Genomic DNA, 23860 nt, shown 5'->3' on the forward strand with positions numbered 1-23860 from the left:
GAATACTGCAAAATATTTTAACATTTTAGCGTTTTAACTTAAAAGTAGGTTCGGATGAAAAGTGAGAAGTGTACTCAACTATCGTAGCATGTTTTGTGCTTTTACACGTCGATATATCGTAGCAGCGTCCACACAACAAACATAATTGTGAACATCAAAAAAGCGACAGTGTTTCCATAATTATAGCAAGTGCCTCTGATGATGGTTGTGTCAAACCGAAACATGTAAGGCAGAAATAATAATAAAGAGGGACCTACAAATTGTTACACTTGACGGACTTTCTATTAACTTTGTGATTGATAGTGGAACGGACCAAAATGAAACAATTCAAAATAATTTTCTAGAATTGTCCTATGGTGTTCAGAATTCACGTTATCCTCTAGGAACAAGACTAACAGCAGATCTTCAAATTGTACACTTTCTGGATGAATTGGAGCGTCTTCACGGAGGTTTGGATATTCTGTTTCCCACTTCAGTATTTCTGTCTGTTGAAAATTCCACTGAAATAAAATTGGCCCTTATCTCTAAATCACATGTTCAGAAAACCAGGATTTGCTACAGTGAACGCAGTAGATGGTTTTCAAAGATCTGTCTGATGATCCTTCTCATGGTCACTCAATGCTGGAAAATTCTGTATCTTGTAGGGAATCATTTAAATTGTGTCTGACAGTTTTTAGTATTGTTGTGATAATAATGCCAAGCTGTTGAGAGAGACAAGGAATTGCCTCCCTAGGACTTCCTTGAACCACTTCTTCGACACAGTTAATAAATTTTTAGTGTTCATGTACATCCACCAACACCTTTGAGATCATCTAACACAGAACCAGTTTCTTAAAATTACCATATGACTTCAAATATAAGATATATTTTACATATTTCTGTTGAAGAATTGAGGGGCGTCTGAAATTCAAGGAATGCGCACCTTTCTAATTTTGTCCCTAGAACCTACATTCAAAAACTGGATGCATCTTAAATTTGAGAGTGCCTTGTATTCGAAGTAATACAGTATTGTATCAAATTACAGTCCATTGAAGAAGTGTCATGAACACAAAAATGATATCAGAAATTTCTTTGGAGTGACGAATACTTTCACAGTTAAAAATGTTTTCACAATGAACACCCTCTGTTCTCTAGTGTAGGATGTCATCTTCACAATGAATGCTGTGAAACTGAACTTCCAGCATTACTTTAAGCAAGCGTAAGAATATCAGGATGAATTATCCTAGAAAATGAAAAAAAAGGAAAGCCAAAAAGTTAAGAAGTCCTGTCATGAAAATCCTGTATGTGAATCTAAAGGAAATGATCATCAATTTTGACAGTCTGTATGTACAGTAGTTCATTAGCTAATATTGAATATCTGATAATGATAATGGTCTAGTATCATCTTTGAAATGTTTTCTATGGGCCTTGTCTATTGTGTGTATAACAAAATGTATGTGTATTTCTGAGACTTTCTTTCCATCTTCTGAAGCTTACTCTCTTACCATTTCCATGTAGAAGTAGCATAAAGGATAAACTTTATCAAATGAACCTCATACAGCAGGTTTAATTTCAAGACGATTACTGTCACAAGTTGGACATTACCCATCGTCCTGTCTATTTTCTAAAAAACTGTCCTGTTTATTGTTTTAGAAAATAGACAGGATGATGGATAATGCCAAAAGACATAATACTTGTATCAATGTACCATGGACACAAACCTTTAGAAGATTACTGTCTCCTTTATGTTCCACCATAGAGTCAAGTAGAAGTGCACCAGTTCTTTTGAGGTATTTAGAGCTTCCATCTTCAGGGTCGAAGAGTGCACCAAGCAAGCAGCATAGATACTCTTTCCTCCTACCTAAATATGAAGTTAAATACAGCATCTGAAATATTATCTATGTCTTTGTCCCATGATAATGCTGAGTATCTTTTATAAATTTGTATTTCTTACTAAATTGAATCAGTAGAAGTGGCACACAACAATGTTGTATCTTCACTTCCTGTAGCAGTTTGTATTAGAATTTATTTTCTGTTGTTTACTATCCACCATGCAACAGTATCAAAGTTTAAAAGTAAATCCTTTTAACATTCACACCTGATAAGCAAAAGGCATACCAAAAAGACATTTAGTGTGCCATGAAAGGAGGAACTGCACTGACTTGATTTTAAAATATTGTAAATACGAATATACCGATCTTAGTAGCATGGAAGGCACAGCAGTTTCCCTGACTTTCAGTGCCCCTAATAATGGCAGAGTAAGCCGAAACATAGTGCAGTGATGAATTTGAGATGGATTTAATTTTGAGTTTTTATATTGTAGCATGGTGGATGGTAAACAACTGAAAATAAATTCCAAGACCCACAGTAAGACTGAAGGCTTCCAACGGCAGTTCTACGTATTGATTGGAGCAGATGTTTCCTTTTCATGACTTAATGGCATATCCTGGTTTGAGCTAAGGGTGGAGTGTGTGGAAAACTGCTAGTGTTGGTTCTGTGATGCACAGAAAAATTTCCAGTAATTATGGATGTGAATCTTAAGATACTTCTCTCTTCCTCAGCCTACAAGTTTCAAGAAAATCTGCTGAAAACGATGCTGCAGATTGAAAACACGTTTTTTGCTCTTGGAGAATCATGCACGCGAGACTGTCTTATCATCTGTGATAGAGGAACGATGGATGCATCTGCATGTATGTATTTTTCATTGTCAGATAATAGGTGTGATGTATGTATATGCAATTAATGAGTAATAGTTACATAATTCCAGATTTTTTGCATTAATGGGCAAATGTTTGTGTGTGTGTGCACATATATCCACATATTTACAAAACCTTGAGACCGTACTGCAGAAATGATCTGTTAACCCTTTAAAGACTGAGTGAGGGTCAGAGTTACTTTACGACTGGCGGTTTACTGCCAGTCAGTTTGTCTTGGCCCCAAGTCCCTTGAGGAACATGATCAGAGACTTTTTATTGACAACTGAACCCTTGCAGTCATAGTCCTTATGAATCATCTTTGATGAGAGGATGGGTTTGTATCGTATGATGTGAAGTGTATGTATCACACATATAGCATAGGTCTACATGGTGAATTTATTTAAAATGACATACATCCATTTCATTTTTTTCTTGGCACTACAGCCCCAGTGGGCCTAGGCCTACCTCCATGAGCTCCGTTCACTTCGGTTTTCTAGATCTTACACATACGGTAGGACTCCTTGGGCGAGTGATCAGCTCGTCGCAAGGCCTCTACCTGTAGACAAACACAGAAAAACGCACACAAACATCCATGCCCTGAATAGGATTCGAACCCACGATTCCGGCTTCCGAGCGAGCGAAGACAGTGCATGCCTTAGACCGCTCGGCTACCGTGACCGGCATATCCATTTCATACCTCACAGGAAACGCATTACATATCCAGTACAAAGCCCAACTGCTTAGTGCTGTTTCGGAAGAAAATATTTGTTTACTTTAAGAACCATATAAAGCAGACAAATACACTGTGAAGGAAGAACGTAGACCTTAGTATGTTAAAGCAGGTGTTACATGTATTAACTGCTGGGCTTTAAATGGGTTGTCATTCACCATATCATTATCAACATATTTTAAAAATTACTGTCATCAGCATTTAAACGCATGATGATTTTAAGGAAACGAGATGCCTGATGTCTTTGGCGATTGTTGTGTTCAGCTTGATTAAATCATTTCTTCATCTTTGTGAGAATCTCTACATATGTAGAATTTTTGAAGGGCAGTTGAATGATTTTTTCAGTTATTTCCTGTGAAAAATGGGAACGGATGATGGGTGCTAATGGCTGGAATTCAGTGGAACTGAGGGACAATCGCTACAACCAAATCATTCACATGGTGTCTGCTGCAAATGGAGCTGAAGATTTCTATACTACAGAGGTATGTATTATGGATAGGAATATGGATTATATGAGACAGTGCTCCATAATTACTTGATTAGATCATACATCAGACAAATAATTCTCGTACATAATTAGAAACTTCATAATTATTGATCTGGAGTGGGTGATGGGTATGATATATGTCTTGAATAGGGTAATTATAAATGCCAGAAATATGTTAGTTGGAGACCAGAAGGTAAGAGACCACTCAGTAAATCTAGGCATGGGTGGAAGTATAATATTAAAATGGATCCTAAATAGATAGAGTGATAAGAGTGTTGACTGGGTTCAGCTGACTGAGAGTAGATTCCAGTGTAGGGCTCCTGTGAACATGATAATGAACTTTATATGGTAGTGTGTACCATTTTTGTCTGCATGTTCTTGTACATATGTGTTGTGCCTTTGTGTACGAACTTCGTGGGGGGGGGCATCTTTATTCACTAATCACCCTGTCATTTGACAGTATGTCTTTTGAGCTCATAAAGATGTCATGAAATAAACCATAAAAAGATAATACATTGTATGCTCGTCTTCTGTTGGTTGTTGCTTATGTGTGTGTGTGTGTGTGTGTGTGTGTGTGTGTGTGTGTGTGGGGGGAGGCATCCTGAATGTGGTTCTGTTTCTAGCAGTAAAATTGTGGGCAAACAGGAAATCAAACACATTGAAGTACATGAACAGAGGGACGGTATTTGTAAACTAATGCTTTAGAACAGTGATTCATAATTGTACTGAGCAAGTTGGCTCAAGTGTAACACTTCTCATGGCCGCGCCATAGCTCAAGTGGTTAGTCGCTGGCTTCCCACTGCGGTGGCCCGGGTTTTATCCTGGGTCTGGTCAAGTGGGATTTGTGGTGGACAAAGTGGCACTGGGGCAGGTTTTCTCTGAGTACTTCGGTTTCCCCTGCCAATCTTCATTCCACCAAATTACTCGACAATCACCTTCACCTAGCCTATGGGGCTGGTGCAATAGGGCAGAAGTGGCTGCAGTACAAGGGACTTAGTCCCACCCCACCAACAATAGAAAAAACGCTTCTCACTTAAACTTCATTGCTGTTTTCTGTCTCAGCACAACTACTATCAAAATCTCATTCACGTTGACTGTGTATAATGAGTTTATTAGTCTTAATAGTATAACAGTGTGCTACGTGTTTCGGCTTATAAAGCCATCATCAGGCGGTACACATTAACAAACATTTTCAAACTATTGAATTGCACTTTATATGAATTCATATATTACAGTATAATAAGTATTATCAATGTATCTGAATTTTGACACAGTTAATACATTCAACGCATCATCTCACTTACATTCAGGAGGTGCCTGGTTCAGATCTTTGCCCAGACATTGGCTATCCTGTGGTCTTGAGTCCCCCGACGCAAATGCAAGGCCCTCAGTTTACACTATAACTGCATCCTTTCACAGCCTCTCTAATTCATTATTAACTATTCATTGTACCATTCTGTTACTGGCAGCTATGTTAAGCAAATACCTTTATAATAAAATAGTGTAATAACCTTGCAGCATCAGTTGCAACACGTTTGTGGTAATGCCAGTGGAGGTGCCACTTGATGGCTTACCAGTGGTCTAGGCATACCCATTGTTAGTCATAAATAAAATAAAGAAAAGCATAGTTGTGATAAATAGAGTTGTGCAGTATTGATGGCAATCTCCAACAAGAGTTTTCTGGAACATCTTCTGTGAAGAAACACTCAAGGGAAATGTTTTTTTTTTAAGTGTGAATAAGACTTAAGTGAAGGACAGTCCTGAGATGGAAGCATCAGATGTATTGTAAGATGTGCATCATCATGCAAAAGATCAGAGCAGGATTTTCTGGTTATTAAAAACCGAATTGTAGGGTGTGGATTAAATTGTTCCATGAGACCAGATTATGAGCAAAATAATTAAAAATTATGCTGGCTAGTTAAAATGCTTCTGTGAGCAAAGTGCATAGCTTTTATCTCAGCAGTATTGTTATATGAACTGGCTCTTTGTTACATAAACTGTTTGATCATTATTAACACAGGAATCATTTAATTATGAACTAAGCTTTCCATTTCCTGCATGTTTCCTTGGTATTGTTTACATATGTGTATATACTCTGTTGTCATAGTGAAGAAAGCTGTATCATGTTACATTTGAGATTTTAATGGTAACAACTGTGAAGAATTATCGTCTTCTGGGATATGATGCAAAGAAATATGATAGAATTTCACTGGGAATTTGGAGGAATGTACTGCTTCCATCTTCATAGTTAATGAGTAAGCCCAGCAAGCAGCAAGTTATGCTTAGTCTCTAACCCTGAAGATGGGACAGTACCTTTCCTGCAAAGTGTCAGTGAACTTCTACCACAGTTCACTGTGTCACATCCTGGAAGATCATACTTGCCAAAGCTTTATCAGATGTACTGTTATATTCTGCATTATATCAGAATGGCTATGATTCAGTTAGGCGGGAAGTATTGTACAGTATTCTGATAGAGTTTGGGGTACCCATGAAACTAGTTAGGCCAATTAAAATGTGTTTAAACAAAACATGTAGTAAAGTCCATATAGGTAAACATTTGTCTGATAAATTTTTTATCCAGAATGGTCTAAAACAAGGAGATGCCTTATCGCCACTCCTTTTCAACTTTGCTTTAGAATATACCATTAGGGAGGTCCAGGGAAACCAGGTGTGACTGAAATTAAACGGGATACATCAGCTGTTGGTCCATGCTGATGATGTGAATCTACTGGGTGATGATATAAGTTACCATAAAGAAAAAAAAACAGTTTTAATTGACACAAGTAAGGAGGTTGTTCTAGAAGTAAACACAGAGAAAACTATGCATATGTTGCTCTCTCGTCACCAAAATGCAGAGCAAATATCATGACATAACGATAGAAAACAGATGTTTTGAAAATGTTGCACAGTTCAGATATTTGGGAACGACAATAACAAATGAAAACCTGATTCAGGAGGAAATTAAGAGGAGACTGAACTCAGGTAATGCTTGCTACCATTGAGTCCAGAACCTTTTGTCTTCTTGTCTGCTGTCCAAAAACATAAAAATTAGAATATACAAATCTATCATTTTGCCTCTGGTTCTGTATGGGTGTGAAACTTGGTCTCTGACATTAAGGAGGAACATAGACTGAGGGAGTTTGAGAACAGGGTGTTGATGAGAATATATGGACCAAAGAGAGATGAAGTGACAGGAGGTTGGAGAAAACTGCATAATGAGGAGCTTCATAACTTGTACTCTTCTCCAAGTATAATTAGAATGATCAAGTCAAGGAGGATGAGGTGGGCAGGGCATGTGTCATGAATGGGGGAGAAGAGGAACACGTATAGGATATTGGTTGGAAAGCCAGAAGGAAGGAGACCACTGGGAAGACCAAGACATAGGTGGGTGGATCTCAGAGAGATAGGTTGGGATGGTATGGATTTGATTGAACTTTCTCAGGATATGGACCAGTGAACACGGCAATGAACCTTCGGGTTCCATAAAATGCTGGGAAATTCTTGAGTAGCTGTAGAATTGGCACCTCCTCAAGAAGGGCTCGGCTCCATGAGGGAGTAAGTAAACCAGATTGGCTTAGTGATCGCATTGCGCAGGATGACCAGAACCTAAGTCATAACCTTCTGATGAATGTTTTACTGGGACATGTTTTTGGTGTGCCTTGCAGCTTTCTTCTCTAGAAATAGTGTTTCAGGACCATGCTTGCCGCAGTGAAGGAATGGAACTAGCACGAGAACTGGACTACAATGCTGCAGCTGCATGGGTGGGGCATCCATACTTTGATTTGGTTGACAATTCAACAGATTTTGAAACAAAAATCTGCAGGATGATTTCTGTGAGTGGTATATTACATTAATTGTATGAGTAGTAATGTAAAAGTGCCCAAACAGATTTGTCACTCAACTCATTTAGGTCTAGAATTTAACTACACAGTTGAATGTAGTATGTCTTGATGTACTTATAAGCTTTCAGGAAGTAGTTAGAAACTTAAAATAATATTCATTAAATAATTTATGGAAGAAAGATATTTAGTGTTGCTTGTGTGTGACAGATGATGTTATCGCATAAAGAAATGATTGAATGTTGTCAGGTAGGTGTTGCCTATGAGACAGTACGTAACACATGATGGCATGAGTTTGGAAGTTGAATGAAGATTCACAGATCATAGACATGGAGTCAACTTCAAATTCACCAGTGCTGTATTTACTGGTCTCCTGAGAATCTAAACACTGATGTGGACAAGGCATTGAATCTGCCAGGATGGACAGTGGATGTATCCTCCAGGTGTTTATGGGAGTACATGAACATTCTGGAGTCATCCATTATAATTCGTGTCCACAGTGTGTTCATAGATTTGGTGCCCTGTGTTCCAAGACTGGGAGAGGAAGAAACCTGTTATGGTGCCCCATGGCATGACCATGTTCTTCCTTTCACGGGAAGGGGAGCGGTGGTATGGTACCAGCTGGGTGTGGGAGAGTTGTGACGAGACTGGAAAGTCCTCTGGAGGCAGTGGATAGCCTAATGGAATGAAGTGCCAAGGCCACCCACGAAGCTGGAGAGCCCAGGGTGAGAATGCTGTGCCAACCCCCGAGGGAGGTACTTATTAGGATGGCTGGAGACCATTTGTGGCAGAAACACACTGAGGTGTGCCCTTGAGGGTCATGGTGGGCAGAATGTGCCAGTTTAAATACAGATCAACTAGCTGATGGCATTGTGGATTTGTTTCTGCATGTAGTGAAGGTCACACAGTGTTGAAAGTGGAAGGACAAGTGTTGGGGCCAGTGTGGTGTTGTGGTGCCATTCACCAAGTTGATCATAAGTGTAACAGGGAGGCCCCCTTAGAATGGAGGAAATGCAAAATGGTGGCACACGCATAGGCTTCTCAGGACAAGTAACATGAAGGAGGGAGTGATGCCACATGATGCCTAACATTCAGAATCTTGGGATCAAAGAAAAGTTGCAGAGGTGGCTGTTGGTAGGTTATGTAGAGTACCAGTCACTGGCAGCCATGTATGCTCATGACAGTTTGGACTGTTTGATTTGAAGGAAATTAAATGAGCTTAACTGTGTGTAATTTGCACTGTTGATCATAACATTTTATTACAAATATATGAGGGGCAGTCAAATGAAAATGGGTCAGAAGCCAAAACATATTAAAGAACATTTTTTATCTCAAAAGTAATCTCCAAAACTGTTAATACATTTATCCCACTGGGAGATAAGACGGTCAATCCCATCCTTGAAAAAGCTTGTGGGCTGTCTACAGAATTACATCTTTACCCAGCCACACATGTCTTTGTCCAATGCAAACTGATGTCCACGAATGTCTCTCTTCAGGTCTCCAAAAATGGGAGAATCACACGGGAGAGATCTGGGCTGTAGGGGGGATGTTGAAGCACTTCCCAACCAAATCTCTGTAGTGTATTCCTCATATAGTAGGCAGTGTGGGGGCGCGCATTATCATGAAGAAGGATAATGCCGTTCGATAGCATTCCAGGGCGTTTTGACTTTATGGCACGTCTCAGTTTCTGCAAAGTGTCTTCATAGCGCTGTGCACTGATTGTGGCCCCATGCTCGAGAAATTCGACAAGCAGAAGGCCCCTGCAATTAAAGAAGAATGTCATCATCACTTTACCAGAACTTGTGTATAAGGCTTTGGATTTCTTCGGTGGGGGATAATTCACGTGTTTCCACTGTTGGCTCTGCCATTGGCTCTTGGGTTCAAAATGGTGGCACCAAGTTTCATCCCCAGTGGCAGCACAGGACAGAAAAGCATACTCTTCCTCAAGGTATTGTTGCAAATAACCCAGTGATGAAGCCATTTTCTGAGTCTTCTGTTCCTCTGTGAGTTGATGTGGAACCCACTGCGAGCAGATTTTGTGGTACAGCAGGTGTTTTATCACAATGGCGTGTACAGAACCATGACTTATTCCCATCAAAAGACTAATTTCTTCCACAGTGATCCGTTGGTTTGCCCGGATATGACCATCGAACGCAGCAATGCCATCAGGAGTGATGCCACAGTGAGCCTGTTCTGGGTGGGCATCATCTTGCAGTGTCACACGTCTCTCTCGGAATCTCTTATGCTATGCCAGCACATGCGAACATGACATGCTGTGTTTGCCGTAAACAACAGACATGCGATGATGAATTTCTTGTCCTCCTACTACTTCAGCAGTCAAAAAGTGCACTTCACTTTGCTGTTCTTCTTTATGCGCCTCCATTACTGATGTTGGACAACCACACGTAGTGCTAACCTTACTTCCAGCACAATAAACAAATGACTCGTGTGCAAGGGCATGTCACTGTGCTTTCCTGCGCCTCCACCAGATGTTCGTACCCTAAGCAAAATCCAGTGTTACCAACTTCTGCGCCGTGTGAGTTATGTGTGGTGACCTGTTTTCATTTGACTGCCCCTTATAAATAGATAATTTTATATCATTCCTTATGAAAGGTTAAAGTGGCTCTTTGAAACTAGGTGCATGGGATTCTGATGGTAGATCTTAAAAGATATTTATCTTTGTTGTTGATAATAAATATAAATTATGTGTCTGATACCATTATGAAACTTTGTTGTTTAGAAGTAATGCAGTCATCTGGATCTAGCAGCCCTTTGGAATTGAAAGCATCAGTATCAACTCTTTTTGTTAAATATATGAAAGTATTTATGATGAATTGTGCTGAGTATTTCTATGAAACTTTCTGTTGAGTGAAAATTTGCAAATCATTTAATAGTTCATGTTATTGTAACAACAAGGCACCTACTCGTAGCTTTGGATGAAATGTTTTCATGTAATGTAACCATAGTGAATTGTAGTTCCCCAGGGGTCAGTTTTAGGGCCTGTGCTTTTCCTAATCTGTATAAATGATTTCCCTCCTACACTAAACATCTCATCAGTACCCATAATATATGCTGATGACAATGGTGTCATAATTTCTAGTAACAATTTAGGTGATTTCTTCATACTATCACACGAAGTTCTCCCTCAAATGAGTAAATGGTTTTCTGCAAACAAGCTATCCCAGAATCTAGATGAAACAAATGTAATAAAATTTACAAGAAAAATCTCACCACAGTAACCATTAAACATTGGCTATAATGCTATATATATAGAAGAGGCAGTAAGCACAGAATTCCTTGGTTCGCAAATTGATTATCATTTAAAACGGAAAAACCATATCAGTCAGTTGGTTTCAAAGCTAAGTGGAGCATGTTATGTAGTTAGATCTGTGTTGCACATCAGCAACATTGACACTGGTAGACTTGAAAGGATTTTGACGATGGTGTATACTGTATGTCTTTGGAGGGTCCAGTGATTGAGACTAGCTCTTTCTAATGGGCCCAACTGAGTAGGTTTATCCTTCCCCACCCACCTGAAGTCGGAGACCGATCCAGTCTCCGAAATGTCATCGTCTTTTGTCTTTTACATACCAGACGATGGATGAAGTCCAAAATAAGCCAAAAGAAGTACGATGTTGACACTCTCTGATCAATTTATTTTGCTTCACTCTTTAATGAAGTATGGAATAATTTTCTTGGGTATTTCATCTGACAGCAAGAAGGTATTTACCTTGCAAAAGAAAATTGTTAGATTCATGATGGGTGTCAAATCCTGTAATTCTTGTGGAGATATATTTAAGAGACTACAGATCATTACTTTTCCATGTGAATAGATATTTTCATTAATGAATTTCATTACAAACAATGAACATTTTCAGACCAATGCAGATGTACACAGTGTTTACACAAGACACAAGCACGCTTTCCATAAACCAGTTGCTAACCTCTCATGCTTTGAGAAAAGTGCATAATATGCTGGTATAAAAATTTTCAATAATCGGCCATCTGAATGAAAAGCACAATTTAGAACAACACTAAAAATGAACTTAAACACACTCATTCTACTCAGTTGATGAATACTTATTGTCTAAAAATGCCTCATCCATTTAAAGGCTGCGTAAACAACTTAATTTGTCAGTATTGATGTATGTATGTGGATGTATTTTTGAATAGTCTCATGTGTAACCACTATATTTTCTTGTGTTTTCTTCTGTGACAGTTTCACTTGTGCTGTACATATATTTTTGTATTTGTTTCACTCATTCCACATTCTGCAGTCATTTTCACTAACTTTAGATCCAGGAAATCCTGTGTAATGTAATGAACATGTAAATTGTGCTCTAGTGAGATAGAACAATGAGAATATTCAATGGAGTAGGAAAATTGCTCAAAAGTTACAGATTGACATAATAAGACTGCTTTACGGCTGTTTACTTTTCCTGTTATCATAATTATAATTACCTTCATCATCATTGCAATTTCTTTCCACCATTGAGGTTTGTCACCTTCAAATGCTTGCTTTTGCCAGTTGTTGGTGGAACACATACTTCAGTAAGTTACATGCTAGCCTTGTACAGAATGGTCATGTTATTTTCAGAGTGTGTGTTTGAAACTTGGTATCGACACTGGTGACCGCTTACTGACCAATTCAAGGAAACTCAAGTTCCTGGTACAAGGACCCTTGCCTAGTGATTCAGTCTTCCCACCATTCCAAGACTTTGAGGTGGTGCATAATTACTTACAGACCAACACTCCAACAATGCAAGCAAGGTTGAGGAAACGAGGTCAGAAGGGTGAGTGGAAGTATTATATAAACAAATTTGTTAGAACTGTTGTTGCTGTTACCATTAAGGTCATCACTGCTATTGCAACATGCCCTGAGTTCTCTTAAATTACATTCCCATGGAAAGGTTAGGGCACATTCTGCCTTCATTTCCTCAGTGCAGAGTGTAAAGTGTCAAGGTATGGCACTTGTGTGTTGATATGTCCTCAGCAATACTGAAAGGAGTTTCTTCGTTAGAAAATGAAGCATATTTTCCAAAAATATTATATCTGCATACAACACTTTAAACCCCCTTAGGAAGTTTGTTAAAGGACTGCAGTAATATAAACTTCTTTCCTTGGACTAAATCTAAAAATGGTAGGCTTCAAAACATTTACAGAATTAATTTTGCCCTGTGTAGGAAACTAATGGAATAAGCAGTGATGATTTTATGAAGTTTATGTGAACCGATACTACTCCCGTCTTCACCCTACAACCACCAAGCGTCGGTGAAGTCGGGAGCAGTTCGTCATCACTGGCCCTCGTGTCGTGTGTACAATGCTCCCCAAGATCGTCGTGGAAACCAAGCTCGCGGCGGAGAATCATTATTGAAGTCAATGACAGACGCAAAAATAACAATAACAATGTTTAATAAACACAAAAATAAGTAATGACAAAAATACACAAAAAATACATATATAAATAGAAGAAACCTGGCTGAGTTTCTCCACCCTACATTAATCCGCACCTCGCGGCATCAACTCAACAACCTGCCCAGTTTCACTGGCCCAGTGGCATTTGAATACAAGTCACTTCCTTCCTAGCCACATGCGGCATCAAGACAAATACATAGAATGACTAAATTGAACTGGTCAGCCACAGGCAGCATCAAGAAATTACATGTCTATATAATACAGGCTAAGCAAACCTCAGTCACAGGTGGCCTCAAGAAAATAATATATTTATATAAAAAACTAACTCTTGTGTCGCCGCCACACCATCCCCTCGATAGCTGGCGACTGTAAACCCCAACGTCTGCAGCCAGACCCAGAGTATGCCGAAACAATCTTGAAACAACACCCCTCTGAACTGAAATTTAGAAAATATCCATGGCTGTGAAGAAAGCAGTCTTCTGGGATTTGGCACCTGTATATGTGGTGTTAACCGACGTTTCGGAGGAACGTATCGCCTCCATCTTCAGGGTAGAAGAAAAAATATAAGAAATCTGCAAGCAAAGAGACCGTGAGAACTGGTAAAAGCAGACTGGTGTTGGAAATATACACAGCTATGTGAGAGCAGAGAAGGAAGGGGGAAGGGCAAGTATACAAGTGAAAACAGTAGTGTGGGAGGGGGGGGAGAAAGGAGCTGGGACAAGCATGGTTTTTGTGTTGGGGGAGAGAAAGGCAAGGTTAAAGGCTGGGCACTAATCCATAAGCTGAAGGGAGGGGGGTTGTTATGTTGGTTGGTCGTGGCCTGTGTGGCCTTCTGGATCTGGCGTCATATCCCNACAAAAACCATGCTTGTCCCAGCTCCTTTCCCCCCTTCCCACACTACTGTTTTCACTTGTATACTTGCCCTTCCCCCCTTCCTTCTCTGCTCTCACATAGCTGTGTATATTTCCAACACCAGTCTGCTTTTACCGGTTCTCACGGTCTCTTTGCTTGCAGATTTCTTATATTTTTTCTTCTACCCTGAAGATGGAGGCGATACGTTCCTCCGAAACGTCGGTTAACACCATATATACAGGTGCCAAATCCCAGAAGACTGCTTTCTTCATAGTCACCGCCGTAAAAGCCTCAAATCTTACATCCCTGGCTGGTCTGCAGACATGCTTACCCAAGTGGATCCACTTATCAGACTAACCCTCTGCTCCCAAACATACTTCTTTCCGAGACACAGGGGTAGAAAGGGTGGGAAAATCACGTGGTATTTGGGAAGAAGAGGAGGGGGTAAGTTCTAGGACCTCGGGTGAAGGGTAGCATGGGAGATATGGCCATTACGTCACGGAAGGAGCCATTGCTCTAGCACGGCTCATATGAGTCCCTATAATTTGAAATGTGGACTCTTTGGGGAAAAGAACAGAATACAGATATAAAGGGCTCATGTTATATACATGCATAACACAGTTTTTGATACAGTTTCATGGTTCCTGGCAGAAACACCTCCAGGTCCATGTTTTCTTATGAAATCATGTTTTTGCAACATGGGCCATCATCAAGTATATATGACCTAAGGAAATTGTTATACTTACTTACTTACTCATGCCCTTCTGGAGGAGCCACCAATTCTGCAGCTACTCAAGAATTTTTCAGCATTTTATGGAACTTGAAGGTTCATCACCGTGTTCACAAGAGCCCTCCACTGGTCCCTATCCTGAGCCAGATCTATCCAATCCATACCATCCCATCCTCTCTCTCTAAGATCCATTCTAATATTGTCCACCCACATACGTCTTGGTCTTCCCTGTGGTCTCTTTCCTTCTGGCTTTCCCACCAATATCCTATACGCATTACTCGTCTCCCCCATTCGTGCTACATGACCTGCCCACCTCATCCTCCTTGACTTGATCATTCTAATTATACTTGGAGAACAGTACAAGTTATGAAGCTCCTCATTATGCAGTTTTCTCCAGCCCCTGTCACTTCATCTCTCTTTGGTCCAAATATTCTCCTCAACACCCTGTTTTCACCCTCAGTCTATGTTCCTCCCTTAATGTCAGAGACAAAGTTTCACACCCATGCAGAACCAGAGGCAAAATGATAGTTTTGTATATTCTAATTTTTATGTTTTTGACAACAGACGAGAAGCCAAAAGGTTCTGGACTGAATGGTAGCAAGCATTACCCAAGTTCAGTCACCTCTTAATTTCCTCCTGAATCAGGTTTTGATCTGTTATCGTTGTTCCCAAATATCTGAACTGTGCCAAATTTCAATTAGATTGTGAGGGCTGTATGTGTAAAACGTTTTTATTACCAATTATTTTGTTAAAATGTTATTAAAACTTTTAAAGTTATATAATGAAGTGTAGATGTAGTGCGGCACTCCTTGTATGTTCCACTTTTTGTGAGGGTGTGTATGTTTATGTCATCTGTGAGTGTGGAGTGTAGTCGCTTGAGGATTCATCACACACATTCACTGCTTGTATAAGTTAGGACAGAGAGACCAGCCTCTGTTGGGCAGAAGAAAGAATAATAGTAGAAACGGCACTACACAGGCCTTTGTCTGAAAGTTCCCACTGGTTCTTCTGACTTCTGCTGCTCACTTGCAGAGTGTTGATTTGTAAGAAATCTGCTTTGTCTCATCATTTGTTCTTATAACATAATCTCACAAAAATATATTAAATGTTCAAAGTTGTGGATATGTACCTATGTGGGAAACGTTTTGGTCAAGAATTAAATACATTATTTTTGTGGCCATATATTTTGGATAGTTTTAATTCCTTCTTGAAAAGGGTCACTGTAATGTAAATTAATATCTTTTCGAAGTTGCAGTATGTTTTGAAAATCACTGTTTTGGATTGCAGTTCTGGATTACAAATTTATCTGGGAACAGAATCAACTTCTGTATTTGCAAACTTCATTTGAAATTTTCTTTCATGTTGGGTTGAACTCCACCATTCTGCCAAAAGGGTAAACACATCTGTACAATTCTTTGGTTCCACATGCGGAGAATGGCTGACATATTTGATCGGTTTATTCAGGTCATTGGAGCTATATTCACACTATTCGTAAGCCAAAGATCCGCAATCAAGTGGTGGAAGTGAGAACTCAACTCACACATCGAGACTACTTGAACATGCTTGCTCAGAAGGATGATTCTCATTTCACAATCTTCAAGAAGAGGCGATGCTTTCTTGTTAAAAATCAATACTTTCAACTGGACATTTACAGAGAACCTTGTCATCCTAGGTATGTATTATCAGCCTTTTAATTGTCAAGTTAAATAACCATTGTAATTTTCTTGTAGACAGGTTGCTTTGCAAACAGTTGCTATGGAAGTGTTGTTTTTTGGGATGTGATGCCTTGTAGTCCAGTACAAGTTTTCAAACTTTTTGGAAGATGGTACTGCCCCCATCATCAGGGTGAAAGAGGTAAGGGACTCTTGTCGGTGCTTGCTAGTTTCTTGTGTGGATTACTTTCTGCCCCAGAAGGTGGAGGCAGTGCATACCTCTGAAATGTCGGTGCATTTCCACCCGACTGCATGGCATCCTGTTTCTGGTCACCTCTGTGAGAATCTCAGATGTCAGAAAATATTACTTTGCTGCATTCTTCACCCTTCTTCTGTCCAGAATGAACTGAACTGTAAATGGTAAACTTTTTGAACAGGTTATTATGATGAAGAGTATACCAGACAATGTGGACAGGTGATTAGCACTCCTGTTTCTTACTTAGGAGCTCTGGTCTTGGTCCCTGAATTTGACTGTACTATCTAAGGCCTTTTGTGATTTTGCTTTAAAAGCATCTGTATTAATGCTTCCCATGTTACCAAATTACCTAAACCTCTTTTTTTTTTCTTTTGTCAGCTTCAAATTTTGTTACATTTTTCAGTTATATCAGTCGAGCATTGTAAAAGAACAACTCCTGCCATCTAATATCATTTGCAGGAATTAACGTAAGAGGAAAGTAAAACTGAATGGCAAACTATATATATCATGTACATCAGGGAAGTGAGAAGGTGGTCGCATAATGCATCTGAAACAAGAAGTCGAGGAAAATCTCTGGAGAAGAATTGTGTTTTACATGATGCAGGAAGGGTTATGCATATAATTTATTCTTTTGCACATATTAATTTTCATTGTTGATTGTTTGAGTTTTTACAAAAGTATCAGCATATAATGAAAATGTGGGTTGTAGTTACCTTTGTGAATGCTTGTGTAGAACTCCTTTATAATCCACTTAGGAAAATGGTTGATTTTCTAGGTGTAAAGGGTTGATTCTGCTGGAAACATATACCAGTTCAGAAGACAGCAGTGTTCAGAAAAGTTTGCCGCAGTTCCTTACTATTGTGGAAGAAGTGACTGGCAATCCATTATACTCCATGTTCAATCTTTCATTGCGTGAAGAATGGACTACTACCAAGAAATTCTGTCATGCATTACAAGGTAACCAATACTACAGTTTCACTTTTTATTTACTGTAAAATCTTCACGTGTTTTCTTTTGAGGAAAGGGATTTCATTGCTAGGACAACAAAGTTTCAAGGCTAACTGGAATATCCGTATTATTAGGAGACACGCTGTGAAAAGCATATTCTTAAGTATATCGTTTGTGTAAGATTTTGTTTGGGCTGTATTTTTTTGATGATGGTGGTGGTGGGGTGGGGGGGAGAGGTATGTGGCACCGCAGGAAGTTATACATCCGTGTAAAGCCTTCATGTGGCTCAGCATGGGCAAAATTGTAAGAGATAATGCTTACAGTCTGTTTTGTTCTGTGGTGGCTTGACATGTTATAAAGATGACTGTAAACTTTTAAAGCAATTATGTATTAAGGTTGGGAAAATTGTACAGAATTGTAATCCGCAGTAAAAACATTAAGTCAGGAACATGCATTTTTACTGGAAAGGAGCACACCTTTGATCAGGTTACTGGTATTTCAGCAAGAGAGTTTGCAAGTACATTGTGCCTGACCAGGAAATTAATCTGACCTCATTGTGCATTATTTCAGTTGAATAGCTGACTATATTCTGACTGTGCTCATAATGACTTTGTTTTATTCTGCAAATTCATAGTGGATGTGGTTTTGAACCAGTTGAAGATACTACAAATAACAAGATTGTGACAGTTGAAGAGATTTCTGAAGACTTTAAGAACTGTTTTTTATTATTGTATACAGAATTGTGAAGACTTTGGAAGGATGTTATATTTGTCCCTTCATTGTACCTCCAATTTTTGTTGTTATTTTATTCTGCAAAATTATTGGTCATTCCACAGTAAATAAATGGTTTATCTCTGAAAATGCTAAGTGGACCCACTGCTTTGAGATTCTGCTGCTCATTGTTCCATATGTATGGTACTACATGCTGCAGGAGTTAAAGTACTAGGATTTCATTGCAGGTCCTGATGAAGAGGTGCCTGGTGCTGTTAAAGCTAACGGAATCAAAGGAGGACTCGTGAGTAATGGGATTTAAATGACTTTGACTAGGGATGAGAGTATGGAAGATATGGATTCTTTGTCTGGGATGAAATGTGAAATATGTGGGTTCAGTGTTCTTTAATTTATTTAGTACTCGTGTGCTTCTTATATCTGGGAAACCAAGGCATGAATATAAGGGTTATTTTTTTTTTGTATTGCAAAGTATGAGTTCAGATTAGAGAGCTGGGTATAAGCATTTAGAATGCTGTCGTTAGAGATTCTCTTACATTTTATAAATGACACTTTACCTCAGTCTTTGTCCTAGAAGTTATATGATCATAATTCAGCTTGATAACATGCTGTGTGAATAGTACTCAACAGTATTTTTGCGTTCATTTCCTGTGTTCTTCCACTTCCCCAGGATGTTCCAGTATCTTATTTATTAGGGTGATTTCACAGTTACCAATTGTACAGTTAGAAGCAATCTGGTACTTGTTTAGAGTTTATTTATAACTAAGATTTCAATGTCAGTTTGTAGTGTTTCTTGTGTGTACTGCAGTCTACAACAGGATATCATTGCCCATAAAAGAATAAATTAACAGAAAATATAACATTTCATAAGAAAAGATCGGACAGTTTGGTGTTGAATGTGCGCATGCGTCTTCTCCCATCTTTCTGAATTGACACATTTAAGTCACATGGAATTTAAAGGATACTGTATAATTTATGAAACAGTGTGAGACCTTCATGAGTTTATGTTATGTTTTTAAGTTATTGTTATTGGGAAATTCTGTTGTTTGGTTCTTGAAATTTATTTTTATTTTTGTTGTACCGATTATACAGGGCTACTATAAATGATTCATTCGTTTTTGAAACGCTGTATTTTCCAAAGCATATAATTGATATATAAAAATGACCGTAAACTCGCCAAGTTTTCTTCGCACTCTACAAATGTTCTATGTGTGCCCCTTGGGTCACACGACACGCGTCCAGGCGGTAGTCGAGCTCGTTCCACACATTTTGTAGCATCATCCTGTCAGTGGTCATCACTGCAGCATCAATGCATTCCCTCAGCTCTACTAGTGTTCTTGGCAGTGGGAGTACGTGAACACGATCCTTAATGTACCCCCAAAGGAAGAAGTCACAAGGCATTAGATCAGGTGATCTGGGGGGCCAAGTGAACAGAGCTGTGTCATCCTCACCAACATGCCCAATCCAGCGATGCCAAAATTCATTGTTTAGGTAGAGACGAACATTGCCGATACCACCGCAAAATGCTTTGTTTACGTGGCGGTTCTTTTCCGTACTCTCTTTTGAATGCGCATATTCAAACAAACAAAAACTCTCTTCTTGCTTTGTCACCATTTTGTAAAGGCACTGAACTTGTGCTGCCAACTGGTGCACACAATACAAACTCGGTGAGTTTATGGTTCTTTTTATATATCAATCATATTTGTACGTATAATACTTTGGAAAATATAGCGTTTTAAAAACGAATGAATCATTTATAGTAGCCCTGTATATATTTTTGCTTTTATGTCTTCTTTTATTTGTGTTAGACTGGCATCCATCATTTCTTTAATGGCTTTTAGGAGCTCCATGTTGTCCATTTTTGTTGTCACTGTAACTACATGATACAATCTTAAAGCCAACAATTTGCTGCAATCGATCAGATCCAACCAATTCTGACACCAAAATGTCATATTTGGGGTTGGTGTGACTAATAATAATGGGTTCTGGATTTGATGATTGGGTTCATTGGCACTTCTTTACAATTGCACTCATCAATAACACCTCACAAATTGAACTCCTTCTGATTGGCATCTGTTTGACAATGTCTGTGAAGAATCTCTCACCACTATCTACTACCCTTGAATTCACGAATGAACTCCCTTTTATAACTGTCAGAAAACCGAACGTAGATCACCACTTCCAAGGGTTTAACTACTGCTCTATATGAATGTGTTATCTATGAAATATGCATGAAATATGCTATGAAATAGCAAAATGGGTAATTTTGTATATAGTGCCACTATTTTTAGGCAGTGTTTACCGAGCATTGCTCTCCAATGGACTCTTCCAACTTGTCCTGGAAACATGTTTTAACAAGCCATTGTCTAGCAATGGATTATTCTGTCACAGAAAATATATGTTTTGTTTGTTTCTTTCTTAGACTAAGGTTTCTATGAATTACAATGGAACTTTTTTGTAGCTACCTTGATAAGATTTGCTAGGTAAAATTTATGGACCCATTTAATAATTGAATAAAATATAAGCCAAAAACAAAAGTTAACCAAAAAACTTCAGAGAAAAGAAAAGCATATCTGTCCCCAAAATCAACATTTTTGCATAATGTATTCCCAGAAATTCTGGGTTGTATAAGTCTGTATGTTCATTTCCACAGTTTCTGTTGAGAACCACGTTTAACCGCTTTCTTCTGTAGTTTCATACTTGACTTCCTGTTGTGTGTGAGAGAGAGGTTGATCGCAGCCCCCTGAGCTACAGGATTAATGCCCTCCATTTAACCTTCCCTTCTCTCCCCCTAACACATACTCTATACCAGCTCTGGCCCACTACCTGCTCGCCATTCCACCAGACCCTTCCCCTCCCCCTCTCTGCTGTTTCCCCATGTAGCCACACTCCTTCTCCCCTTCTCTTATACAGCTGTGTTTACTTGACTGGACTCAGTCTGTTGCACCTGCTCTGCTTGTTCGCTCGTGGATTTCTTCTTGTCTTCTACCCTGAAGATGGAGGCGATACGTTCCTCCGAAATGTTGGGTAACACAATTTCTACATGGCGCCACATCCCACAAGACAGCTTTCTTCATAGTCACCGCTGTGAAAACCTCAAATCTTACATTCTTACAAACATGTTTTGTAATTTTGTTACCTTGTTTTCATTATTTTGGCAGTTTCTTAATTAATCAGTCTATTTAACAAACAGGTGTAGTATTGTTAATATAAAATTGATCTGAGTTTAATGGGGTTATAAAGTCATGTGGCACTGATCTGATATGGTTATGGATGAATTTTCTTCAGATGTTGGCCATTCTTATCCAAATAAATGAAAATTTCCAAAGACAGTGTCCTATAACAGACTGCATTTATTTGCCACTTCAGCAGAAAACTGAGTGTTTGTTTAATCTGTGTAGTGTATATTGAAAAATGCATCATAACAGTTTCATCATAGTACAGCATGAGCCATAGTTACTTGAAATATATATATCCTGTCATGCCCACATCATCATGACAGTCACATGCAGGGAGACAGCCTTTCTGCTGTATGCAAATGCTGTTAGTGGCTGTATTTTCTGCTGAAACAGCTGTGGTCATGGTGAAGGTGCTGTAGCTTCAGTGACTTTGATATATTCTCTGAATCCTCTAAACAGATTCTTCCTGTCGGGGTAGTTGTTCTCTGGATATTTGAAACACTTGAGGGTTTTTTTTTCTGAGTTCCTATCCCAGACATGGATTGGTTCAATATACTTTATCTTTCAATTGTCCACACATGAAGAAATCACACTATCGGTGCTGGGAGATTGATATGATTTATTATGCTTTCTTCAAGCACTCTGTTCAAGGTCTGCGTGGAATGTTTGGCTGTGTGTACATTAGCAGAACCTCTTTTTCTTCTCTCAGTTGCTTGAAATACAGCTGCACTGTCTCCTTAATACATCTCTAATAATTATTTGTTTTTGCATAAAACACAAGGCCAGTTATCCTCCTTGCACGTAAGGCACAATAGACATGAATTTTTACTTTATGGAATGGAATTTTCTGTGTAGAATGTGGGTATTTTGTCCTCCAGTGTGTGTTATTTTGTGTAGTCACATGTCCATTAAAATAAAACCAAATCTTTCAACTAGGGATGTAGTTCACTGTCAGGAACTGATTGAAAGCAGCAGTTACAGAAATTAAGTCTGGTTACTGGATTGTGGCTGCAAAGAGTGCACAGATGTGGTTTTGTAAAGCCATAGTCTAAATAATTTTGCAGCAGCTGTCATGATTTGTTTTGTTGCTTCCACTTCTTGTGTGTGGCACTTGAAAAATACTTGCAAGACAAGAGGTCAAGCAGAGCTCCAATTTTGTCCAACTTTTCTTCTCTTAAGGCTTGACATTGATGTTTTGGTTTACTGTCTGTTAACAGTTATTTTTACTTTATTTATAAGATTCTAAAGAGTGTTTCTGCAAGGAGCTCGAACATTTCATATGACTCTTCCTAGTAGAGTTACACTTTACATAAAACTCATGCAAAAACATTTGATACTGTAATGTAAACTTCTCCATGTTCTTCACAGTGGAAATCTAGCACTAGTCATGCAAGCAAATGCACTGAGAAAGTATCTACTTCCTCTGACTGCTGTTGCTGACTGTCAGAGTGGAAAATGATGTAATGATTGCACATAGTGGAAAAGCTGTGCTTTGCATGGCCCATTAAGCTCATTGTATGATGCCCTGGTATATGATCTGCATGCTTTATGAAATTGAACTTCTTGGAGTTTTCATTGTAACAAATAGGAATTTCGTTGATATGTTACATATATGGTCAGTTCAATGAAATTGGGATTATCATCATGTCTAACAAAATTAAAAGTTCATATATTTTGTAACTCGAATGTAATCATATACTCTTGCATGACAACAGTGTACTTAACAGTTTAAAGCATATTTTGACCAATAATTATTACAGTTATGAACTGACCTAGTGTCAGCATTGTACATTTGTGTTAAATACATGAAATCTACATAACATGGGTTCAGCTCATGCTGATTGGATTTATGTTTTGTCTAAAACATCTTTAAGGGTATTTGATACATTGAGTAGGCAGCCTTGTGGGGAAGAAAGTCTGTTTGGTTCCCATTGTATGTTGAGAATGGAATCTAGTAACGTTCTCATTGTGATGTAATGATGTGCATCAGCATCTGGTAATGACACACCCTGAAAATGTTTTAGACAAGGAACATAGCGTGGTGAAGACTATGCTAAGACTCACTTTGCAGTCACGATGAATTCGGCTTAGTTGCAGTACATTTCCCCTTCTTTAAAGGACCCAAGAATGCAACTTATATTATGTTTGATATAGATGTGGTATTTATATGTGACAGTGTAGAATACAGGATTTAATATACATTTTAGCCAGTTTTCATCTTTGAAGTAGTTTGTTTTAATGAATGAATTTTACTGCTACATAAATGTTTTAAAAGTTCCAGAATATTGAACAGAGACTAATTTAAAAAGTGCATACATGGTTCTCCAGGTAAAGACATCATCCATTTCATGAAAATCCTAGTCCTGTA

The 23860-nt window shown here is 38.7% G+C and overlaps 1 protein-coding gene across 5 annotated transcripts in view; it reads left to right on the top strand.

The window, feature by feature from the left end:
- The window catches only part of LOC111862878 (TRPL translocation defect protein 14), a 92448-nt gene that overhangs the window by 36703 nt on the left and 31885 nt on the right, over positions 1-23860 (top strand). For all 5 annotated transcript variants that reach the window (XR_004512845.1, XR_004512846.1, XR_004512844.1 and 2 more), the window contains exons 5-11: positions 2541-2669; positions 3751-3887; positions 7585-7725; positions 12329-12524; positions 16193-16400; positions 17412-17593; positions 18544-18599. Coding sequence is in view for 1 of the 5 variants with exons in the window: in XM_023848650.2 (XP_023704418.2) it covers positions 2541-2669; positions 3751-3887; positions 7585-7725; positions 12329-12524; positions 16193-16400; positions 17412-17593; positions 18544-18599 (1049 nt within the window). In the remaining 4 variants the exon portion in view is untranslated. The remainder of the gene's footprint in view (positions 1-2540; positions 2670-3750; positions 3888-7584; positions 7726-12328; positions 12525-16192; positions 16401-17411; positions 17594-18543; positions 18600-23860) is intronic.

Source organism: Cryptotermes secundus, unplaced genomic scaffold (assembly GCF_002891405.2).
Source record: "Cryptotermes secundus unplaced genomic scaffold, Csec_1.0 scaffold528, whole genome shotgun sequence".
NCBI lineage: Eukaryota > Metazoa > Arthropoda > Insecta > Blattodea > Kalotermitidae > Cryptotermes > Cryptotermes secundus.